The 24,234-nt window shown below is 41.6% G+C and overlaps 1 protein-coding gene across 1 annotated transcript in view; it reads right to left on the reverse strand.

Annotated features, from left to right (window-relative positions):
* LOC126106524 (EH domain-containing protein 1-like) overlaps positions 1–12,211 on the reverse strand; it is a 49,560-nt gene extending 37,349 nt beyond the window's left edge. Inside the window, exon 1 of the mRNA XM_049912851.1 lies at positions 12,014–12,211. Coding sequence (XP_049768808.1) covers positions 12,014–12,078 — 65 coding nt within the window. The 5' untranslated portion in view covers positions 12,079–12,211. The remainder of the gene's footprint in view (positions 1–12,013) is intronic.
* Positions 12,212–24,234: the final 12,023 nt, after the last annotated feature.

Genomic DNA, 24,234 nt, shown 5'->3' on the forward strand with positions numbered 1-24,234 from the left:
GCTAGGCTTACACACTACTTAATCTAAGTTAAACTAACTTACGCTAAGGAGAGCACACACATCCATGCCAAGGGAGGACTCTAACCTCCAACAGAGAGAGCCGTGCGAATCGTGGCGGCTACCCTGCGTGGCAGATACAGCTTAATTCAATGTATCAATAAAACTATTGCCGTCCATTTACATGCACTGGGTCACTTCCAGAGAGGACATCAAGTTCTACTATCTATATCCTACACTGAAATGTGGCCATCAACAATTTGAACCAAATTCTACAACAACAAATCTCTACACTCATATAATGCAGGCTTCCACAAACAATATTTATAGTCTAGATGATGTTAGTGGTTTGGGTAGTAGGCTGTCATCTACAGCATGTTTCTGTGCTTACCAATTCATTACCTTCTGCATGAGACATTCTCAAACCCTACTTTTTTTTAATGCGTGTCCAGGAGAATACAGTAGAACAGTAATAACGTACAAAGTATCAGTTACAGAGGAAATTCAATAAAATAAAGATAGAAAGTAATGGCACTAAAAATATGATTAATTCGCAGTACAAGAATTTATAAAATACAGGCAGGAAGGTAAAAAAACAGCAAAATAATTCTCTTCAAATTGTGTGGAGACCCCAGTATACAGCAGTTTTTGTGCTGTTTTGTTAGCTGCAGCAAGATCACCAGTAATACATGTATCTGGCCTAAGTCCCTGCAGACCAGCAGTTGTTGGTCACACAGGTCACCATCCCAGCAAATTTTATCGTCACTGCTGTAGCTCCATTTCCTGAGGTTGACTTTGTGTCTTGGCGTTCCAGTCTCCAGTCTGTTCAGTGTCTCCCATGTCACATAACAAAGATGCGTTTCTCTAGCTGGTTCCTCTTTCACAGTCATTCGGTTTGCCACAGGCAAAGAACGTCATCAAAGTTCAGCATGGGGAGTTCTGAGGGATGACAGTATTGGTGAGGTCCTGTGCATGAAGCTCCTCCTTGATCTGAGCCCCAGTTGTTGCGGATCATGTCCAAACAAGGGGTGACTGGCATCAGTTTCCTGTTTCTTCTTCTCCAGTTCTAAGGCTGCCATCCTGCGAACATTTTTTGGTGCAATACCTATAATTTGGTTCAGTTTACTGACAGTAATTCATCACAGACAGCCTGTCATAATGTGTCCAGTTTCCTTCAAAGCTGAATTGACCTGTTTGGCATATAAAGAATTTTGCCAGATAGGTGCCGAATATTCTGCTATGTAGAAATATAGTGCTGGGGCAGACACTTCTGTTCACGTACCCCAGGTGGTTCCTGTAAGTATATAGATGACGGTGTCTTTCCAGGATTTGGCTTCAGACGATTGTCAATATAGTACCTGGCCAGCTCTTGTCAGCTTTATCTCTACCTCCTCAAGGGTTTTGCCTTGGGCAGTAACTGCTGTATCATCCACATAGATAAATGCTTTAGTTTCACAGCTAATAGGTTGGTCACTTGTATATGATGATGGTGGTGGTGACGACGACGACGATGATGATGATGATGATTATCAAAGTCTGCCTACCTCCTCCTCCAATTTAGGAATGAGCCTGACTGTTCACAAAATTTCACCACTCTTGTAACACTGGAATCAGGATAGGCGAGGATGATGGTTGGATCTCCAATAAGACTGAGAGCTGCCTAGTTATCAATGTATAAGTCATACATTGCCAAAATACGCTGAACTGAAAGTGGTACACCACACACACCTCACAGACGACATACGTCCCCGTTGGAGGAGGATGCCATATGTTAAAGGGCTATGTCCAATGCGCAGCCTGTCCCCCCTCCTTCCAGCGGTGAGTCCAACATGGAGTCTGCCACGCCTGTGTGGTCAACTTGAGCAACTGCAGTTTGTTTCCTGTCACCTTCAACTATTCAGTCTCCCACTGATGCTTGATGCTTCTGTCAGAAAATGAGATGACGGCATGCAACGGGATGGCACACTGGCACACAACACCATCTCGACATGCTTCGTCGGCTGTGTCATTTCCCTGTATCCCGTTGTGGCCAGGTACCCAGCAAAAGATCACCTCTCTACCATGGTGGTGGAGACATTGTAAGGAGTCACAGATGAGCTGAATCAACAGGTCTACTGGATACATTTGTTGAAGTGCTTGCAGTGCACTAATTGAGTGAGAACAGACAAGAAACCTTGTACAGTTATGTCTGTGAATCCTCTCCGATGCCATCATAATGCCATATAACTAACTCCACATCATAATTTGTAAATTGTTCCAGAAGACATACTTTGAAAACCCTATCAGGAAAAACAGCGGAACAACTAAAGACATTCTCTTGTTGGGATCCATCTATATAAACAATGATAAAACTTTATTACATACATAAAATGGAAGGAAACAAAGTTGTAAAATCATAATATGGAATACAAATTTTCTTGTACCATGTCAAACTTAAAATCAGTTTGAACCTCTGAAGACACCAAGGTGGCACTGCGTTCCATCCTTGGCTTTGTATTCAGAGGTCTGGTCAATCAATATCCTTGAAACAGTCAGTAGCATGTATCCCGAATGGCTCAGTCACATGGGGCCAATTCCTGAACAGCCATTCAAAGTTGCGTTGAACTACTGCACTAAATGCCAATGACTGAGGTGACACTGAAATTTTCAGTGCCTGTCAAGCCAAAAGGATACGTCGCTCAATCCAGAGTGGTGGTTCACAAGCCTCTCAACTGGACTGGTCCGAAAGGTTCCGGTCGATATCCGAAGCCCTCATGGTGGACAACGTCAAACATCTTGAGGTAAGAAATATGGGCTGATTCGTAGACCATGCTGCCCTATAAAACTGCAGGAGGCAGGACCTGTCAGCTCCTCATACTTTTCCGTAAAGGCATTCCAAAATGTTAAATGACTGGAAGCTCCTTATTTGTAGGTCTTTCGTGTGTGGAAACCAATTTAACTTTGAGTCAAATAATAAATCCAAAAAGCGCACAGCTTCCGGAAAACGTAAAATATTGTACCCCATTGTGAACACTGGTCAGTTAAAACTTTGACGAGCGAGATTAAAATTGACACATGTAGTCTTCTCTGGTGAGAACCAAGAATCAGTTGTCTTGGCCCAGATTTCCAGCCTCCTGACGGTCAGCTGTAGCTGCCTCATTGTCACTGTAAGATAAGAGGAAGAGTAGAAGATTGAGAAATCATCCACAAAGAGCATTTGACAGGGCTCCTGACAGTGGAAACACACCATTGGTAGTGATGGCAAACAATGTGACACTGAATAGACTGCCTTGGAGGACCCCATTCTGTTGAAAATAGCCGTCAGGTAAGGCATCACCAATGTGATACTGAAAGTGCCTGTCATCAAGGAAGGACTGGACAAGAAGCGGTAGATGTCCACGCAATCCCTATTCATGAAGTTGGCAAAGAATGTTGTACCTCCAAGTAGTGTCGTATCCTTTTTGCTTTTTTGAGGTCAAAAGACACACAAACCAAATGGTTTTCGCATAAGAAGGACTCCTGTATCGTCGCCTCCAGTAGAATTAAGTTGTCGTGGGTGGAATGGTAGCACCTGAAACCTCAGTGGCTCAGGTGATCTCAGGATTCCAGCAGCCAGATGAGGTGGCAGTTGACCATGTGTTCCAAAGTCTTATGCATACAACTGATAAGGGCTATAGTTAGGTAACTGTTACAGTCCTTGCCTAGTTTCCATAATGGAATTAATATTTCATCCTTCCAAGTCCTAGGGTACCGTCTATCAAACCATATCTTATTGAAACAAGAAAGGAGCTGTCCTATCCCTATGGGGCACAGATAACGGAGCATGGCATAAAGAATTATATCTGTTCTAGGAACACTGCCCTGGCTATGGACAGAGTTGATTCCAGTTCCCACATGGAGAATGGAAGGTTGTAGACTTCCTTATTATGCGGGAAGAAATGGAGCTTCCCATCTCCGCAGTCCAGCGGAACACCTGAAACGCAGGAGCTTGTCTGGATGATGCAGTGACCGTAAAACAAGTGTTCAAGTAAAACCTAAGCAACATCTTTAGGCACATCCATCAAGACTCCATTTCTTGACAAGGCCGTGAAGGGGATGTGTACCACCCTTGCCTGAAATCCACCTTATTGATTCCCAAACTTGCGCATTGGAAGGGGATCAATTATTGGAAGTCACGAATCCCTCTTCCGTTCTTTTATCACTTGCCTCGCATGTGCTCTCACAGATCTGAAGGTATGTAGATTTTCTGTAGTTGAATAGTTTTTGAAGTTCTGCAGAGCTGTTTGTCTGGCTCTGATTCCCAAGCAACAGTTGTCACTCCACTAAGGCACAGGCCATTGTCTGAGGTTGCTGCTAGCCCACTAGGTGGACTCTGTGGCAGCCCATTGTATCTCACAAGTGATACGGGCCACCGTCTCATGTGCACAAGCCTTTTCTTCAAAAATAGCCTGCCACCTGTACTGCAACCAATTTGCCCTCTGAATCATCCATCTTCGAGGTCTCTTGTCGACCACCATACGAGTCAGCAGACAGATCCACAAAAGAAATAGTCAGTAGAACATAAATCTGTAGCCACTTTGCACTGAATTGAGTCTGCAATACCTGGGGAGCAAAAATAAATGTCAATGGCTGAAAAGGACCCTGTAGCTGTGAAAAAGTGTGTCATCTGACCCGAGTTCAAAAGGCAGATATTTTAGAATGGACAAGTCGCTCGATAATTCAACCCCTGGAACAAGTGGTAGCCGAGTCCCACAGCACACTGAGTGCATTAAAGTCCCTCCACATGGAGGACTTGGTGTGGGAGTACCTGGAAGAGTTCTGCATCTGCATCCAAAGGATCATAAGGTGGAAGATGTAAAGAGCTCACTGTGATGTTAAATGGAGCTAGAACTTTCACAGCACCTGCTCATATGGGCGTGGTAAGAGGGTCGGGCGAGCAGTGGCATCTGTCATCATTAAAATCATCCATTCTATCTTTAGCTCTGTCTCCAATAATGTGGTCCTTCCTGTATAGGTGCTAACTTTAAAATTAGTTTCTTGTGAGCTTATATAGAACAGTTTCTCCTGCACCAGGAGCTGTAATTCTTCCCAATGTGATAACGTGTCCATTTAAATTCCATTGTAACACAAAAGTACTTGTGGGAGCCATTGATTAGTGATGGTTTGTCATGTCTGTCCCCCTCAAAAGCAGTGATTTACATTACATTTACTCCAAGTGGAAATACACATCCTCAAGAGTAAAGTCCCCATTTGAGAGGGTGAGAGCTCACTGGTCCGAAGGTTTAACTCCACTTTTTTTAACTCTGAACTACTTTTTGAGGGATGTTTTCTCTTACTTATGGGAGGATGTGGTTGCTTGGGTTGAGGGGCTGGCTTAGTAGGTTTCTGATGGTGGTCAGCAGTATGTGGCTTAGATTGTAAGCCCATCGCTGACAGCTTCCAAATGATTTCTCGTTCAAGTGTAGCTTTGCCCCCACAGGTACACTGACAAGTGCATATGCTCGTACTTGAATCTGTGGTCTGAGTTTGTGTGGAGGCATCATACTTGGCGGCTGGCTTCTTAAGGGCTGATGCAAAAAAAGTAGCAAAAACCGTAGGTTGCGTAGCTTTGAAAGCTTTTACAGCTTCACAATAGGGTACAAGTCTTGTTAACTTTCAACTCCTGAATTTTCCTTTCCTCGTGTAAACCTCACAGTTTCTGCTCCATACTGGGTGATCCATGGAGCAGTTTATACATTTCAGAGGAAGTGTAGACGTATTGCCTGATTTTCATGAGCTGAGCGTCCACAATGTCCACACATAGTCTTCGCATTTCATCCCACAGTGGTATGGCCAAATCTTTGGGTTAGAAACAAACAAGCGAATCTTTAGACAGATATGGCCTGCAAGGATCTGTTCATGTAATTCTAGAGTGCTAAAAGTTAGGATAAATGTTGCAGATTTTTCCAATGTGCGACTGACTCTCCACATATAGCTCTGCACTTCCGTGACGGCCATATTTTTCAATTCTTCACGAAACTCCACAGCGTCCAGCTCCATTATATCGGAGCAGGTAACCACGCCTTTACTACAGCTAAAAGTGTTATTTGTTTTGTGTAAACATTGAGTATAAATATGTAGTTAGTTAATTTTTATACTCTGCACATACACTTTTTGTGGGATGTTTCCATGATTGTATTTTTACAACAAAATGAAAGAAATGCAACCAATCTTTTTATTTATTTACAATACATTTTAGAGGCTTTGATCCAGTATTGCACTGCAGTTCCAGTGTTTAGTTCAAGTGCATTGCTCACGAAAAGTCAATAATGGTTTTGAGATTCTGACAACCACTGTTTACAAACTTAAGGTAAAATTGATAAACAGTGAATGTAAAATACTCAAATACAGTGCTCTCAGTTAAAATAAAAATTACACGACCATATATCAAACTATTTATGAGCCACCTATAAGAAACCTTCCTAGTCACCCAAGATTCTAAACCTTTGGTCAGGTTCAAAGCCCCAGCTCGTGACAGAATCCCTATCAGATTCTACACCAAATTTGTGACTGAGTTAGAACCTCTTAGCCATAATCTACTACATATAATGCAAACAAAAAAACTGTTCTCGGTAGTTGGAAGAGAGCACGGGTCACATCCTTCTACAAGAAGGATAGCAGAAGTGATGCACGAAACTACTGTCCAATATCCTTGACAGCTGTTGCAAAGCCCGAGAACATATTCTGAGATTGTAGGTAATGAGGTATCTCGAACAGAATGACCTGGATCGAACCAGTCACATAGATGCAGTGTTTCATGACTTCTAAAAGCAGTCAACAGAATAACATACGTTTATTATTCAAAGTACAATCCCAGGGGGTTCCATGCATAGTTTGTGACTGAAGTATTCCTTGGTGGGGAGAAAACACCATATTTATCTCAAACGGAAAGTCTTTGACAAATGTGAAAGTAACTTCAGGTGTGCTGCAAGAGTGTGTTGGGCCCCTTGCCGTTTATATTGTATGAGGTGTCATCAAAAAGTAACAGGATTTTTATTTTATTTTGTGGGCTTTATACATCCAATTTTCACATTTTTTTATCCTGTTGGTACAAATGTTCCTGGTGCATGTTTGCATTATCAACTGTTTTGAATATTTAGTTTATTGTGGCAGTCAAAATGGTTGTGTGTGTTCTCAAGTGCTAAGCAAGTTTTTATTTTCAAAACAGATGGAACAAAGGATTTGCATTAAATTTTGCTTGAAAAAGGAATAAAGTGCAGCACCACATTTAAAATGTTGACTGTGGCCTTTGGCAAAGCTACTATAAGTGGTATAAATGTTTCAAAGAGGGCCGAGAAGACGCTGAAGACGACAACCACTTTGAAGCCCTAGAACATCATTACTGACAACAATGTGGGCAAAGTAAAGAAAATTGTTCTGGAAAATTTCCAAATCACCAACAGAGAGGTTGCTGTTAATAACATATTCTTTCGGTCATGCCAAGTGATTATTTTTATGTTTTCGATATTAAACACGCTGCAGCAAGGTTTGTTCCAAAATTGTTGAATTTCAACCAAAAATGACATTGCACGGACGTTGCTCGAGAACCACTGAATGGCGCTGACGATGATGCAGAATTTCTAAAGAAGGTTACAAGAGGTGATGAAATGTAGGTATACAGGTACCACATCAAAACCGAGGACCAGTAACCCCAATGGAAGCTGCCTGAACAGCCAAGACAGAAATTCAACCATGTGTGAAGATTCTTCTCACTGTTTTCTTCAAATGCAGTGTGATAGTTCATCATGAGTTCCTGCCTTATGGTTGCACAGTCAAAAGGAATGCTACCTGAAGACTGCATCGTTTGCATGAAGCAATCCAAAGAAAACAATCAGAATTGTGGCAAAACCACTCACGGAAATAGCATCACGATAAAGCTCCTGCTCACAACTCTAAGCTTGTTTGTGATTTTTTGGGAAAAAACAAATGTGTTACATGGCCTTAGTCACTGTATTCACTGTACCCGGCCCCCCTGTGACTTCGTTTTGTTCCCGAGGCTGAAGAGAACCGTGAAAGGATGTCATTTTGCCACTACTGATGAGATAAAAACAGAATCGCTGAAGGAGCTGAACACCGTAACAAAAAGTGAATTCCGGCAGTGCTCCCCAGATTGGAAAAAGCGCTGGCATCTATACGGGGATTATTTTGAAGGGAGCAATGTTGATATTGATGAAGAACAAATAAAGATTCTTTAAGAAAAACAAAAATTCCCATTACTTTTTGATCACACCTCATATACTAGCAAACCCGGCAATGCTTCGTAGTTGTTACATATTTATGGAAATTATTGATACGTACTAATCTCCTTATTACCCCACTCTCTGTCCATCTCCTCCTCTCCCTTCCCTCTGTTCATCTTATCCTACAACCTCTCTCTTTGCCCATCATCACCTCCTCCCCCCTCTCTCTGCTCGTGTTCTTTCTCCTCTTCATGTCCATTTCCTCCCCCCCCCCCCCCCCTCCATCACCTTTCCCTCCTCTCGCTGACCCTGAGCCTTGTTTATTGTTATTGAGAATGAAACCATGATCATGAATCAAATGGGTCAATTGCTTGGCATCACTGGCACATGGGGTATGAGAGACCTCTCCTGCTGCACGACCTGTGAGGACAGTAGCTTCAATGACAGTATTTCGCATGTTTTAACCTGCAAATGGGTAGGGTTACAAAGTTTCAAATGATTCAGATTCTGTAGTACTATTCTGACCATAAGATGATGAGCCATAATACAACGTTCTCATTTGCAGTTAAAACCGACTGCAAGGAAGAAATAAAAACACCATATTGCTCTGTATGCAATTTTTGTTTAAAATTACAGATAAAGAGAATGAATATATATGAAGGAACAATTTGTTTAATGTTTTAAATGCTCTGCTTTGCAGTTAAAATTGATTGCAAGAAACAAAACAAAACATTTTCACAGGACAGCATTTTGCTTTCCACAGTTAGCTTTAACAGAAAACATGCACGTTTTTGTTTCATAAATATACAGCCAATGACTGTCTCAATGTTTATTAGAGAACCGTGCATATCAGTCTGAACGTTTATTAGATTATTGTGTGAAACTTTGAAGTCAATCAATCAGGAACTTTTTGAAATTTTTGGTAACAATGCTAAACGATGGCTTGTCTTTATACAGTAGTATACACAAGGTGACAAAAGTCATGGGACGACGACATGCACATATACAGATGGCGGTAGTATTGCTTACACGAGGAATGCGAGGGCAGTGCACTGGTGGGGCTGTCATTTGTACTCGGGCGATTTTGTGTGAAAAGGTTTCTGATGTGATTATGGCTGCATGGTGGGAATTAAGACTTTTGAATGTAGAATGGTAGTTGGAGCTATAAGGATGGGAGATTCCATTTCGGAAATTGTTAGGGAATTCAGTATTCTGAGATCTGTAGTGTCAAGAGTGTGCCGGGAACACCACATTTTATGCATTACTTCTCACCACAGACAACACAGTGGCCAACAGCCTTCTCTTAATGACGCAAAGCAGTGGTGTTTGCGTAGAGTTATTAGTGCCGGCAGACAAACAAAACTGCATGAAATAACTGCAGAAATTGATGTGGGACATTGAACAACTGTATGCTTTAGGACAGTGCTGTGAAATTTGGTGTTAAAGGATTATGGCAGCAGACAACTGATGCTAGTGCCTTTGCTAGCAGCATGAGATTGCCTGCAGTGCCTCTCCTGGCCTGGTCAGATGAGTCCCAATTTCAGTTGGTAAGAGCTGATGGTATGGTTTGAGTGTTGCACAGACTCCCCCACAAAGCCATGGACCCAGGTTGTTAACAATGCACTGACCAAAGTTGTTAACAAGGCACTGTGCAAGCTGGTGGTGGCTCCATAATAGCATGAGCTGTGCTTACATAGAATGGATTGGATCCTCTACTCCAAATGAACCACTCATTGGCTGGAAATGGTTATGGTCAGGTACCTGGAGACCATGTTTACCTATTCATGGACTTCACGTTCCCAATCAATGATTGAATTTTTATGGACGTCAATGCACCACATCAATGGGCCACAACAATTCGCAAATAGTTTGAAGAACACTGCGGACAATTTGAGCGAATAATCTGGCCATCCAATTCCCTGACATGAATGCCTTCAAACATTTATGGGACATAAAAAAAGAGGTCAGTTCGTGCACAAAATCCTGCACCAGCAACATTTTCACAGTTATGAATAGCTACAGAGGCAGCACATTCAGGATTTCTGCAGGGGACTGCCAACAACTTGTTGAGTCCATGCAATGTCCATATGTTGTACTATACCAGACAAAAGGAGGTACAACACAATATTATGAGGTATCTCATGACATTTGTCACCTCAGCATAGGCTAATGACCCTGCAGACAATATTAGTAACCTTAAACTTTTCACAGATGGTGCAAGCTGCACAAATATTCAGTTGGACCTTGATAAGTTTACAATGTGGTGCACAGACTGGCAACTTGCTTTAAATATTAAGAAATGTAAAACTGTGCACTTCACAAGAAAACCTAGTATCTTGTGACAACAATACAAGTGAGTCACAATTGAAATCTGTCAATTCATACAAATACCTGGGTGTAACAATTCACAGGGATATGAAACTGGATGATCACATAGGCTCAGTTTCACTAACGTAGGTGGCAGACTTCGCTTTATTGGTAGAATATTATGGGCATGCATAGGAAATTGCTCAATATCACTCCTGTGACCTACCATAAAATACTGCATGTGTGTGGGAGCCATACCAAATGCAACTAACAGGGGATACTGAAGGGATACAAAGGAGGACAGCACAAATGTCCACAGGTTGGTTTACCTCTAAATACAATATCCCACTCAGTTTTATCTGCAGACAACACATATGTACATGTATTACTAAATTTCTGACATTTCCACTAGCAGCACCCACACTGCACCTAGCTACACTTGGTCCACAACATAATGTTCCTGTAACACCTCCATCTGATGATGAACCTGCAGTGGCTCAAAAACACATTCATGGTTGAATAAATCGTAAAAATGCGACTGGCTTCATCTCTATTACAAGATAAATAGTTAAAGAAAAGTTGTTTACCAAATCTATTTTGAATTTATTGTACATTATGTGTGAAATCTTATGGGACTTAACTGCTAAGGTCATCAGTCCCTAAGCTTACACACTACTTAATCTAAATTATCCTAAGGACAAACACACACACACACACACACACACATGCCCGAGGGAGGGCCCAGCCACAAAGTCCATGACTGCAGCGCCCTAGACTGCGCGGCTGTACATTATGGAATAATGTTTTGGGATAATGCAAGTAGTCTCAATAGAATATTACTACTTCAAAAGAACTATTATCAAAAATAAGTATAAAATTAAGCCTATCTAATCAAGGATCTAAAAATTTAACTATTCCATGTATTTATTTTATGAATTGTTTGCCTTTATAAATACCAATACAAAATTATTTATAGAAAACTATTTTCAATAAAATTTTAAATGATTATGAAGATTTCTTTGCAATGTAATGAAACAAATTTGCAATGATTTTTGTAAATTAAGAATGATTTTTACACACATTGTATGTATCACTGTTAAATTATTTACACTGATGAGTCTCCTGTACTTTCAATCAATGATTTCAGTATGTACGTCATGTGAGAATAAAAGTTTAATTTAACAATCTATTCGTTGTCTACGATGACAAATCCTACATCATTGTGGGATGGTCCCAGGATGAAAGAATAAATAAAACACATATACCTCACACAAAATTTCAGTTACGATAGTTGTGATTCGTATAAATATAAACGGCTGGTCGTGACAGGATCAATATTATTGTGCCAAATGACAGCTCCTTGTCAAATATTAATACAATCTATCATAGATCCACGCACGTAATTTAAATGATCGATCACAGTTTCTCCCTTTTCCCAATGGTAAATAATGTACACTTAGACTAATTACTTTGAATGCAGACAATAATTCTGAGAACAAATTCAGTCGTACCTCGCATAACATCTACGAAGTAGCAATCCTGTTACTTGTCTAAAACGACACTCCAACGCAATCATCTCGCTCTGTAAGTGTTTGTTACTGTATAACAACCGGAAAATATACTAATGAAACTACAAAATTTTCACAGGTCTCTCATTGCTTCTGCATACAACCGAATACACACATACATACTGTAAACATTCCTACGATCATATGTCAAAGATAACACATTTCTCAAGCAGCATATTGCTGGAAAGATAACACAGATTCGAGATTGCAATAATTATGACGAATTCCACTGTGCAACTACTTAAACGACTCACCAATCAAGTAATTGATAGCAATGATACCATAAGTTCGATTCGTAGGTGTTCTGTTGCAATATATCACGTTATGGCATTCATTTGACGATCATTTTGTTTTGCAGCAGAAGAACAAATCGTTGCAGTGGCGCTGCAAGCAACAATAATTATTATTATTGTTAACTGAGAATGCCGATGATGGACAAGGTTTACAAAGCAGATGCTCATAAATTGGAGGAAAACGCCAATTGCATCGTGACAAGTTGAAATGAACGCATCTTCTTCTACTTTTGCTTTTGTCTTTTTCCCGTTTCCTCGTCGGGGTCGGCATTGGTATACACCTGGTATCGGCAGTGTTTTTAGTAGCAGTTAGTGCCTTGGTGGCGGAATGCCGTTTCTGAAGCCACAATTCGCTCCGGAAGGGAATCAGTGTACCCCATCCGCCTGCATCCCGTCCAAGTGAGATAACGGTTACCACACTGGTATTTACCGAGCTTGATGTGAGAAATCTCCAGAATACCACATTCTATCTGGCCGGCTCACCATCTCCTCCCGTCGTTAAACCGCGAGTCGGATTTCACCCGGGTACGGCTCATCGCCCAGTTTCACGGATCCTTGGCCATTAGTGCTCTCGGCTATCCGGACAGGTCAATTGATATATTACCTGTAGGCCCTATTCACAAAGGTATACTTAAGTCTCCGAGCGACTGAGATACTCTGCATCCAAAACCGCGTGGTTTGAGGCGTCATGTCACGGACTGTGCCCACTCCCCCCACCCCCCACCCCCGCCTGAGGTTCGAGTCCTCCCACGGGCTTGGGTGTGTATGTTGTTCTTATCGTAAGTTGGTTTGAGTTAGTTTAAGTGATGTGTAATCTTATAGACCGATGACCTAAGCAGTTTGATCCCTCAAGAATTCACAACATTTTTTTCTGCAGCCAAAAGACGCGGCATGTGTAATAAGGGAGGGTCGTTCAGACAGGAATACTACTGTAGCGGCATCCCAGAGACACCACGACTTGGATACAATGCGACCTGACGTGCTAGTCTCCCAGACTCTCAGCTGCATTCGTACCATTGGGTTGCACAGTGTACGAACAAATGTTTAATATGAAATTATTGGGAGAAGTGGAGAAATATACAGAACTGTAAAATTACAAATTGAAAGGGTATTCAAGTGAGGAGGTGACAGAGAGAGCATGACATGAAGTAGCGGATGAGGTTGATCTATCAGATAAGTTCATTATCAATAATTAAAATTATTAACATAAAATAAATATGCTTTAAGATCCATTTTATTAGAAAACTAATCAACGATTTATAAGTATCGTCTATACAAGAATTAATAAGTTACTAATACGTTTATACACACAAAAATTTTTGTAAAGAAAGACAATCGTATTAGATTATTGTTGATGCAGTACTTCCAGGGAAATACGGGGCATCAGAAACTAGTTCGCCAAATAATTTCTTACTTCATAAGCAGTAGAATGAGGATGAAGTACAATGTCTTTCCTAGGCTGGATTCTGACTGTTGGCGTTTCGGAGCTGTTCCATGGTTGTTCACCACAACTGTATTGGACACACTCATGTTTTCGAATGCAGTTATGCATTATGCACACGGATTTTATTGTGTCATCACTCTTTCTGTAGTTCGAGAATGGATAGGACTGCTCAGGACATGTAACTTCTGTGTCAGCATTCCAAATGCGCATTCCACAGATTTTCTTCCTCTGCTTAATCTACGATAATAAATTCTCTTCACATTACGGAGCGTTCTTTATGGGTATGATCACATCAAGTAGCGTGATAACGGATATGCTTCATATCCTATGAAGTAATAAGAGAAATTATATTCATTTTCATCATCTTGTAATCTCGAAGACAATGGCAAGTTTAGTCTTCCATTTGTAGTCCAATTGTGGGATCTTGGTTGGGTTGTAGCCCAAGGAAACACACACATTTCTGTAAGACTCAGTATATTTCATTACAGATGTCCAAATTACAATAAGTCGCACTGGCAACTAACAAACAAGATGGCGTGGGCTGTTACCGCACGTATGGATGGAGTGTGTCGGGAGGGGCTGTGTCCCCCACGTGTGTCAGTTTGTGAAACAGGTGAGAGAGACGTTGAGCAGAACACACTTGATAGGAACGGGGGTAGTGCTGTGTGGTTGACACTGGAGTCACACGAGATTAGTGTGGAGTAACTTACCTGTGTACTGTTGTCGGCGGAGGTGTCAGGTGCTGTGGCTGAAGGTTCGGTTGTTGGCATTGCAGAGTGGTGTGAACTGATGTAGGCAGTGATCGCAACAAGCTCGTCCTTGGCACGTGCAACATGATATTTCAAAACGACGTTCTCACAGCGGAGGGTGCACGTCTTGGCACATTCCGCCAGGACTCGATTCATGGATGCATAAGTCGTGCTTGCGAGAGCCACGCACTGAGGTACTACACAGTTAACGGCATTTACACTTGGAGCAGGTGGAGGAGTACCATCACACAGGATGTCAGACTTAGAGGTGTGGTGAAACAGAGAACCTTGAACGACGTTCAGAGACAGGTGGTGGTGTGATGAGAAGTCGATTCCCAGGACTGGTTCTGAGATGTCCGCCACGTGGAAGATCCAGTGGAGGGAGAGGCCATTAGAGAGGTGGAGCTAAAGGTCTGGAGTGTAGATGAGTTTACGACTTGCAGGAGAGAGCGTCTGCATGTGAAGGGCACGTGACCATCGATTTAGTTACGATTGAGACGTCAGTGCCGGTGTCCGTGAGGAAGTGGCAACTCGAAGAATAGTCTTTGCCGTAAAGGCTGCCATTCAATAGGACAGAAGCATGGACAGAATGTAGCGTGGTTGGCACTTATCACACGGTTGGCTTTTCGGATGCTTGCACAGGTGGCGGCACTTATTTGCGTCGTTTCCAAATATGTTGTGGTACCAACAGTGAGGGTACGTTGGGAGAGGAGGTGGCGGATCATCCTCTATGTGTTCAGGTTCATACACTGGGGTGGTCGGCACAGGCACGATATGCAGCAGCTTGGTGGGCAGAGAGTGCGTATGCTGGGTGCCAGGAGATGCAGCAGTCTGGGGGCAGGACTTTGTATATTTCATTACAGATGTCCAAATTACAATAAGTCGTAGAGCCAAGTGACAAACAACATGGTGCGGGCCATTATGAAGCAGAGTCAAAGAACTTGTGATGGCAGAGATGTCATTCGTACTTGTCGATGCCACGCAGCCCTGCCTGCATCCGGGTGAGCTACCATTGCAGGAGTGCCAACCTGTTGCATCAGCTCCTGCTGGTGGCGCTGGTGTGTGAGCAAATAGACCTGGTCAGCCATCTGCAGATGTGAACCAATGGATTCCAGGGCGTGGGGGAGGAGATGAACTTGGAGATGTGCAGGCAGTTTTGATAACCATACCGACCACAGGGTTTCATCCGGCATCATCTGCTTGCTGACCAGGAGGCATAGATGGCGCCAAAGCTGGGACAGGGTGTGGTCGTTGATATGTCCCTTGTACTGTATTCACAGAATACTGTACGAGGGGGAATGCGAAGGCACTCGATGATAGTCTGTTACGCAAAATTGCACTTCGAAGTTAGTGGCGGCGTCAGAAGTAGATCGCAGATCAGGTCTGTGTGCCCACTCAGTTGAGTCATGAGCCACATGAATTCTGAATTGTCGTCGGTGACATGGTTCAACTCAAACAAGTTCTCCACTAGTGCAAACCATGTCGTTGGGTTATCCTCAGATAGCGGGGACAGGCTTGCTAAGTGGCCTGGTGGCGGCGATGAAGGCGCAGCTAGTCCTCTATCTGAGTCCCTCGTATCACTCATATGACGTGGATGCTGGACTGCTGCGGTCGATGCACATGGCACTGCGTAGAGTGCAAGCAAGCAGTCTGTTGAAGCGAATGAGAATGGCACCGAAGCACTAGGGAATGATGATGTAGAACTGTCCACTGCAATGTTCGTGGCATGGAAGTCTGACGCGGAAGGCATGGCTGGCGCCATGGGAAAAGTGAGCAGGTGAACAGCTGCAGCTGAAACCTCCTGCAAGTTTACTTGTGGTGGCAGAAAAGGGGGGGGGGGGGGGGAAGGCGTGGAAGAGCAGCACAGTAAAATGTTCCCACTGGGCTTCCGACATGACAAGTGGAGCATGTTTGGAGGGGCAGAAACCACAGTATCACTACAAAGAACATTGTTCACATCAAGTGGTAGCTCGTAAAGTGCACTGAGGGGTTGAATGGTCTCTGGGGGCAGAAACTGGACTGGAAATGTTCTGTTCACACTACAAGTGACTTGGCAGTACATGAGACTCATGTCGTGCCTGTGTGAATGTGATCGGCTACTTGTCCAGTTCAGTTTCCCAGCCTCTTGGTTGTCGGATAGCTGGAGACCTGATTTTAGTACCCCCGTGTGAATAGGGCCTTAGTGTGCTTACTTCCTGCATTTCAAATAATTTATGATGTATACCTATTATCATTCCCACAATCAGTATGCGCATGTAACATAGTAAGTGTGTCTCCCTCATCTCCCCTGTGCTGATTGGCAACTAGTGTCAGTAGCAAGATCATACCCAGTAAGGATGGAGGCTGGGCACCTGCCGCCGCCGCCCCCCCCCCCCCCCCCTCCCGGTGTGTCTGAGAGAAAAAGTTTCAGAAAGTTTTGAAATTATTTTTAAAGATGCTGGAAATCATTAAGTACCCTCATTCTCAAATATGTCTCAAGGCATAAATATGGTTCCTCACTTTAATACTTGACCTAGTGTCTACAACTTTTAATAAATTAATGAGTAGATTATGACATATTAAATTCTCTCAATAAGTATTTGAAATACTGAAAATCACATTTTTGTTGTCATTTGAAGCTATTAGGTAAGCAACCTGCAACTGGGAATGGGTGGCCATAACTGTTTAGTAATACAGATTACAATGTCATCAGCAGACCTCGAAGTTTTTATTTCATTAATTTTAATTCCCTTTCCAAATTTCTGCTTTGTGTCCTGTACTGGTTGCTCCCTGTCTTAGTCCTGTCTCAATTACTGCTTGCCTTTCTTGTCCTTTTTATAAATTTGGTGTGATTTCTGTAGATAATCTTTCATTCCCTGTAGTTTACCCCTGCTATCTTCAAAAAGGGTATTCCAATAAACATTGTCAAAAACTTTTCCTAAATCTGCAAATGTTAGAAACACAGGTTTGCATTTCTTCAGTCTATCTTCAAAGAAAAACTGCGTGGCCTCATGTGTTCCCACATTTCTCCAGAATGTAGAACGTAGAACTCAAACTGATCTTCTCTGAGATTCGCTTCTACAGTTTTTCCATTCTTCTGTAAATAATTTGTATCAGTGTTTTGCAACCATAACTTCTTGAACTAATAGTTTGGTAACATTCACATCGGTCAGCTATTTCCTTATTTGGCATAGGAATTATTATATTCTTCTTGATGTCTGATGTTATTTTCCTGTCTGATATATGATGCAAACAAGGCTGGAATAGTTTTGTCATGGCTGACTCTCCCAAGGATCTCAATAATCTTCAGGGTATGTCATCTACGCGAGGTACCTTATTTTGACCACAGTCTTTTGGATCTCTGTCAAATTCTTCTCACAGTATCTCCTATCTCATCTTCATTTACGCCCTCTTCTCTTTTTATAATATATTATTAGTTGTGTTTCCCTTATATAGACCCACTACATATTCCTTCAGCCCTCCATGGAAGTTACCATGTGAGCTCTTAATATTCATGTGCATATCAGCCACACCTGTAAAAAGATTAGCTGCAATATTTACTTATTCAAATGATTCTCAAATATAATAATGCTACTATCATTAAACAAACATACTATGGATTAATCCAGCGGTATATGCAACACGGGTTCGAATTTTTTGTGGGACACTCATAGTCTGTCTGGATAGGACATTCAGGACTCAGAAGAGAGCAGGCGGAATGAGGGTCAATATAAGCACACCATTCCTGTAGGGACACCTTCCATCAAATATAACTTACTGACTATGTAGTTTTTGCATGTCTTTCAGAGAATTATGTTTCAAAAGAGAATGAAGTAATATGACTAGACATATTCATAATTACAACAGGTGTTGTGATTATCATAGGATACAGGGTAATAAAATTTATTTATTTGTCCATACTTTACCCATAGACTCTAGCTGATAATTTTCAGCTAAGAGTGTAATATGCATCATATAGTTCTGTAAGCAACAGACTAAGACAGATCAGCATCTGCATTTACCATAGGATTACACTTTAAGGCCTGTATAAGGTTATTATTAGGCTGGTGCATATGTTTGTAGCATTTTTGTTTTTCATATTGGTATTCTGATTGCTATGGATTTATTTATTGACTTTCATTATTTATTTGTAGTTCATTGTTGCCATTTGAGTTAAGTTATTGTCATTTGTCAATAGTGAATGGAGCTGTGAAAGTTAGAAAATGGAGTTCAAAGTGGAAGAATCGTAACATTTCTGACATATTCTCCTGTTTCAGCAGAGGGGTGACAGCAGCAGAGGCAGTCACAAACATTTGCACCATGTATGGGAATAATGCCACTGGGCAGAGCATGGCACAAAAACAATTTTTAGGAGCATCTTTTAACATTCGTAACTCTTCACGTTCAGGAGACATGCGGGGTTTGGTGAAGGTCATTAAAATGCATTAATCCACAATGATCCACATTAGTGTATTTGAAATCTGACAAAAGTGGTGAACTGCGATCATTCCACCATCACGCATCATTTGCATGCAATGGGAAAGGTTCTAAAATCGAGAGTAATAGTATCCCATACTCTAAGCCAAAATCACAGAAATCACTTGGGCCATACGTGCATCTCTGCTTGCTCGTCAACAATTGGCTCATGAACAACACTGACCATCCTTATCTTGCATGCATCCACAGGAGATAATGTTATGCATCTGGTGGAACAGCAACAGTGTGGTGTACTATGAATTGTTTCTCCGAGGTGTAACCACTACTGCTGACATTTATTGTCAACAATTGAGATGTCTTGCAGACGCAGACCAAGAACAATGATCAGGAAGACTGCGTGAATGATGCTACTCCACAGCAATGCCAACCCGCTCTCTGCTAGGCTGCTAAACACTATACAGGAATTGTGCTGGGAATTCATTTCACATCCATATTATTCGCCTGATCCGGCACCCTAAAATTTTTTCTTTTTCTGCTCTCTGTCAAATAAATTTCAAGGAACTTCCTTTCTGGATTAAAATATGCTTGAAACATGGCCTAACAAATTCTTCATCTCAAAACTACACGTTTTCTACAGTCGTGGAATGAAAAGTTACCCCAGCATTGACAGATTGTTGTGAATAGTGAAGGAGAATATACTATTGATGTATAAAATCTCTTTTATGTGTGTCTCTTGTGTATATTGAACTTATGGAAAAAATACTATGAACTTTTGCACCAACCCATTACACACTCATATTTTGTGTTATAATATAACATCTAGTGTTTAATATAATGTAAATAGATACATAGAAAATCTACTATTAAGTGGCGGCAAGAGAACACACACTCACAAACAATTAACTTTTACCAGCTGTCAGAGCCAGTGGATTCTTCTTCTGGGGAAAAGTTGAAAGGGAAGGAAGAGGGGTGAAGGAAAATGACTGGAGAGGTCTATGAAAAGGGATACAGTTCGGAAAAGTCACCCAGAAACCCGAGTCAGGGGATACTTATGAGATGGAATGAGAAGGAAAGACTGATTCTTGGGGACTGCACCAGATGAGATTTGAAAAACTGAGAGCTTAACAGTGGAAGACAGGAATTACTACTAAAACATTGTGTATGAGTTAATAAAAGTGAAAATCTAAGTGTGTTGTGTGTAACAGAGGTGGGAGGGGGGACAGCAAAAAATAGACAGGTCTGGTAATGACAGATGTAGAAAACTAAAATGGAGTGAAGAAAGGAGTAGTTACTGTGAATAAATGCTGCAATGGAAGGAATTTACTTAAATTAGGACCTGGTGAGTGGTGAAAACCAAGAACATGTTGTAGTGCTAGTTCCCACCTGCGGAGCTCTGAGAAACAGGTGCATGGGAGAAGAATTCAGATGCTGCGTGTGCTGAAACAGCATCAAGGTCATGACTGTCATGTTTTGGAACATGCTCTGCAACAGGATATTGTGTGTTACTGGTATTCACCCTCTGCCTATGCCTATTCATCCTGACTGATGACTTGATGGTAGTCATTCTGGATAAAAGGCTGATCAGTGTTTACGTAATAGTTGATATATGACATGTCATTTCACAGGTGGCTGGCTCTCCCTTTGATAGTATTTGTTCTGCTAGTTACAGGGCTAGAATAGGAGGTGGCAGGAGAGTGCATAGGTCAAGTTTTGCAGTGGGGATGGTCAAAGGGATAGCAGTCATAGGGTAGGAAGATCAGTCCAGAAGGAGCATAGGGTCTGACAAGGGTACTTCTTAAGTAATAGAACCCAGTACGTTGTCCTCGATGGTGAGTGTTCATTGGAGGTGAGGGTATCATCTGGAGTGCCCCAGGGAAGTGTGGTAGGTCTGCTGTTGTTTTCTATCTACATAAATGATCTTTTCAATGGGGTGGATAGCAATGTGCGGCTGTTTGCTGATGATGCTGTGGTGTATGGGAAGGTGCCGTCGTTGAGTGACTGTAGGAGGATACAAGATGACTTGGACAGGATTTGTGATTGGTGTAAGGAATGGCAGCTAACTCTAAATATAGATAAATGTAAATTAATGCAGATGAATAGGAAAAAGAATCCTGTAATGTTCGAATACTCCATTAGTAGTGTAGCGCTTGACAAAGTCACGTCGATTAAATATTTGGGCATAACATTGCAGAGCGATATGAAGTGGGACGAGCATGTAATGGCAGTTGTGGGGAAGGCGGATAGTCATCTTCGGTTCAATGGTAGAATTTTGGGAAGATGTGGTTCATCTGTAAAGGAGACAGCTTATAAAACACTAATACGACGTATTCTTGAGTACTGATTGAGTGTTTGGGATCCCTATCAGGTCGGATTGAGGGAGGACATAGAAGCAATTCAGAGGCAGGCTGCTAGATTTGTTACTGGTAGGTTTGATCATTATGCGAGTGTTACGGAAATGCTTCAGGAACTCGGGTGGGAGTCTCTAGAGGAAAGGAGGCGTTCTTTTCATGAATCACTACTGAAGAAATTTAGAGAACCAGCATTTGAGGCTGACTGCAGTACAATTTTACTGCCGCCAATTTACATTTCACGGAAAGACCCCAAAGATAAGATAAGATAAGAGAGATTAGGGTTCGTACAGAGGCATATAGGCAGTCATTTTTCCCTCGTTCTGTTTGGGAGTGGAACAGGGAGAGAAGATGCTAGTTGTGGTACAAGGTGCCCTCCGCCATGCACCGTATGGTGGATTGTGGAGTGTGTATGTAGATGTAGATGTAGAGGTATTACGTAGAGTGGGAGGGCGACGAATAGCTATTCTAGGTGTGGTGGACAAAATCTCAGACAGAATGGATCTCATTTTAGGGCATGATTTTAGTAATTCATGTCCTTGTCAAAGAAGCTGATTAATACATTCAAGAGCAGGATAACACTGAGTGACAAGTGGTGTGCTCTGAATTTGTTTTTTGGATGGATCAGCAGTATCAGGATTGGATGTGATGACTTGGGAAAACTGCCTTTGAACTAGGCTGTTGGATAATTATGTCTAGTGAAAGCTGAGGTGAGAATGGTGGTGTTTTGCTGTAAAGAGTCTGCATCCAAACAAATATGTTTGCATTGAAAGACAAGGCTGCATGGGAGGGAACATTTGACATGGGAAGGGTGGCAACTGTGAAAATGTAAGTACTGTTGTTTGTTAGTAGGTTTAATGTGGATGGAAATGTGTTGCTGGCCTTAAGAGAGGATGAGATCAACACCAAGGAAAGTTGCATGGCATTGAGAATAGGACCATGTGAAATTTAATTGAGCCTTTCTACAAAATCCTGCATTTATCTGCCCCTCATGTGTCCTTGGGTTGTGTGGCGTTTGCTGTTTTATTCCGTGGTTTGGTATGTAACTAATTTGTAAATGCAAATGATAATCTTATTTTATTACAGTGAGTAATTACTAAATAATTTTTCTCCCGGCTAAAGATTTGGTCAAGTTGCTGAAGAACTCCAAGTTAACATCATGTTAAAGTGTTGTCTGTAAGATGTGTAAGTGTCACTAAATCACAGTTCATACAACAGATTCTATACAACTATTGATTATGATGGAAACAGTTATCTTCAGCAAAATGATCATTAAAACCACCAAATATCAATGCGCACAACACTGATGTATGTTACCTGAAACAATATTCTTCGCAACTCGTATGTAATTAATTTCGGCTCCATACATCAGCTAGAAAAGTTTGTTATAAGGATCGTGCTATGAGCACTGTTTTTAAAGAACCAATCTGATTCGAATTATTTTCATTAAAATGAGTTCGGGACCACCGGTGCACATTTATTTTTACACATTTTTATTACCTTCGGCATTTATGTTCGCAGAGTTGCGTAATTTGAATTTGCCGCTGAGATAATTGTTAAGATGGCAGCAGACAATTGATACGAGACTTTCTATTGTTAGATAAAATAGGATAAGTATTTGAAATGCTTATTAAACTTTACTTTCATATTGTGCACTATTTAGACTTCATCAAGCAAACATTTGATTTTTTTCTAAGGAAAACGTAAACAAAAAAACGCAATACAAATCGCTATCATTAATGGCTGTGCTCCTTGCAGTGTAAAGAAATAATTAACACAGATAACGCTTACTGAGAGAGGAATTAAAGTTACAAATAATTATTCACTCATATTTATAATAATAATGAACTCTATTCTCTAGTAATAATTAACAAATAATTACAATTTCTTAACAGACCTCAGTTTGATATGCGTCTTGCACCCTAATCTACAAAAGCCAACCAACAAAAGGTAAAAACAGAGGAAAACAAACACAGATGATAAAAGGAATTTACAATTATCATTGTCTTTGTATGATACACATCGACATGTCCTGTTAGAAGCATAATTTCCTCTCATCGCACTGCAGCTAAAATTTATCTCGTGGATGTTACAGTTGTATCATCTGCCAAGCCAACTTCAGACTGCAACAATATCCTGGACTTCACCTCATAAAGCTATCCATCCATACCCTAAATTACCTCAAGTGCCGTTTCCGTTCCTGGCCCTCCAGAGTGCCCCAAACAGCCACACCATCAACCAACACTCCTCTCCTACAAATTGAGTTTGGCCAGCCTCCTCACCACTGCCTCCCAGACCAGTAATAACTCATAACCAATCACAACAGTACAGTGTTCTCAACATCTCATCTAAAACACTGTCCCCTCCTGAATCATCTGAATTATCCAGGGGTCTCACTTTCAGCCCTAAAGCTGCATTTAATCATTCTGCTTTGGTGAAGGACCTACTTTCCTTTATACATAATATCAACTGGAAATATCGCTTTGCAACCCAATCCCAAAACCTTTCCAACAGCAGACCTGACACTGAACCCTGTCCTGAACAGTTCCAATCATGATCCCAACTTGATCCACCACCACTACCTCAAAATCATCCCTTACAAGAATTCCCCACATCCTGCGCCATTTCACAACCTTCCTCAGGTCCCTACAATATGGCCATAACCTATCCTCTGCATAACTCCAGGCTCTATGTTCCCTAAAACCTGATGACTCCATCATTATCCTCCCAGCAGATAAAGGATATACCACTATGGTACTTGATGGACAGGAGTATGTTAGTGAAGGTCTACACCAGCTGTCTGACACCTCTACATACAGCATCTGCCATCAAGATCCCATCCCTGTGATTCAAAGTGACCTGCAGTCTCTCCTACAAATTCTCTGCCTCGTGATAACTGGGTGTTGTGTGATGT

This window comes from Schistocerca cancellata, chromosome 10 (assembly GCF_023864275.1).
Source record: "Schistocerca cancellata isolate TAMUIC-IGC-003103 chromosome 10, iqSchCanc2.1, whole genome shotgun sequence".
Lineage (NCBI taxonomy): Eukaryota > Metazoa > Arthropoda > Insecta > Orthoptera > Acrididae > Schistocerca > Schistocerca cancellata.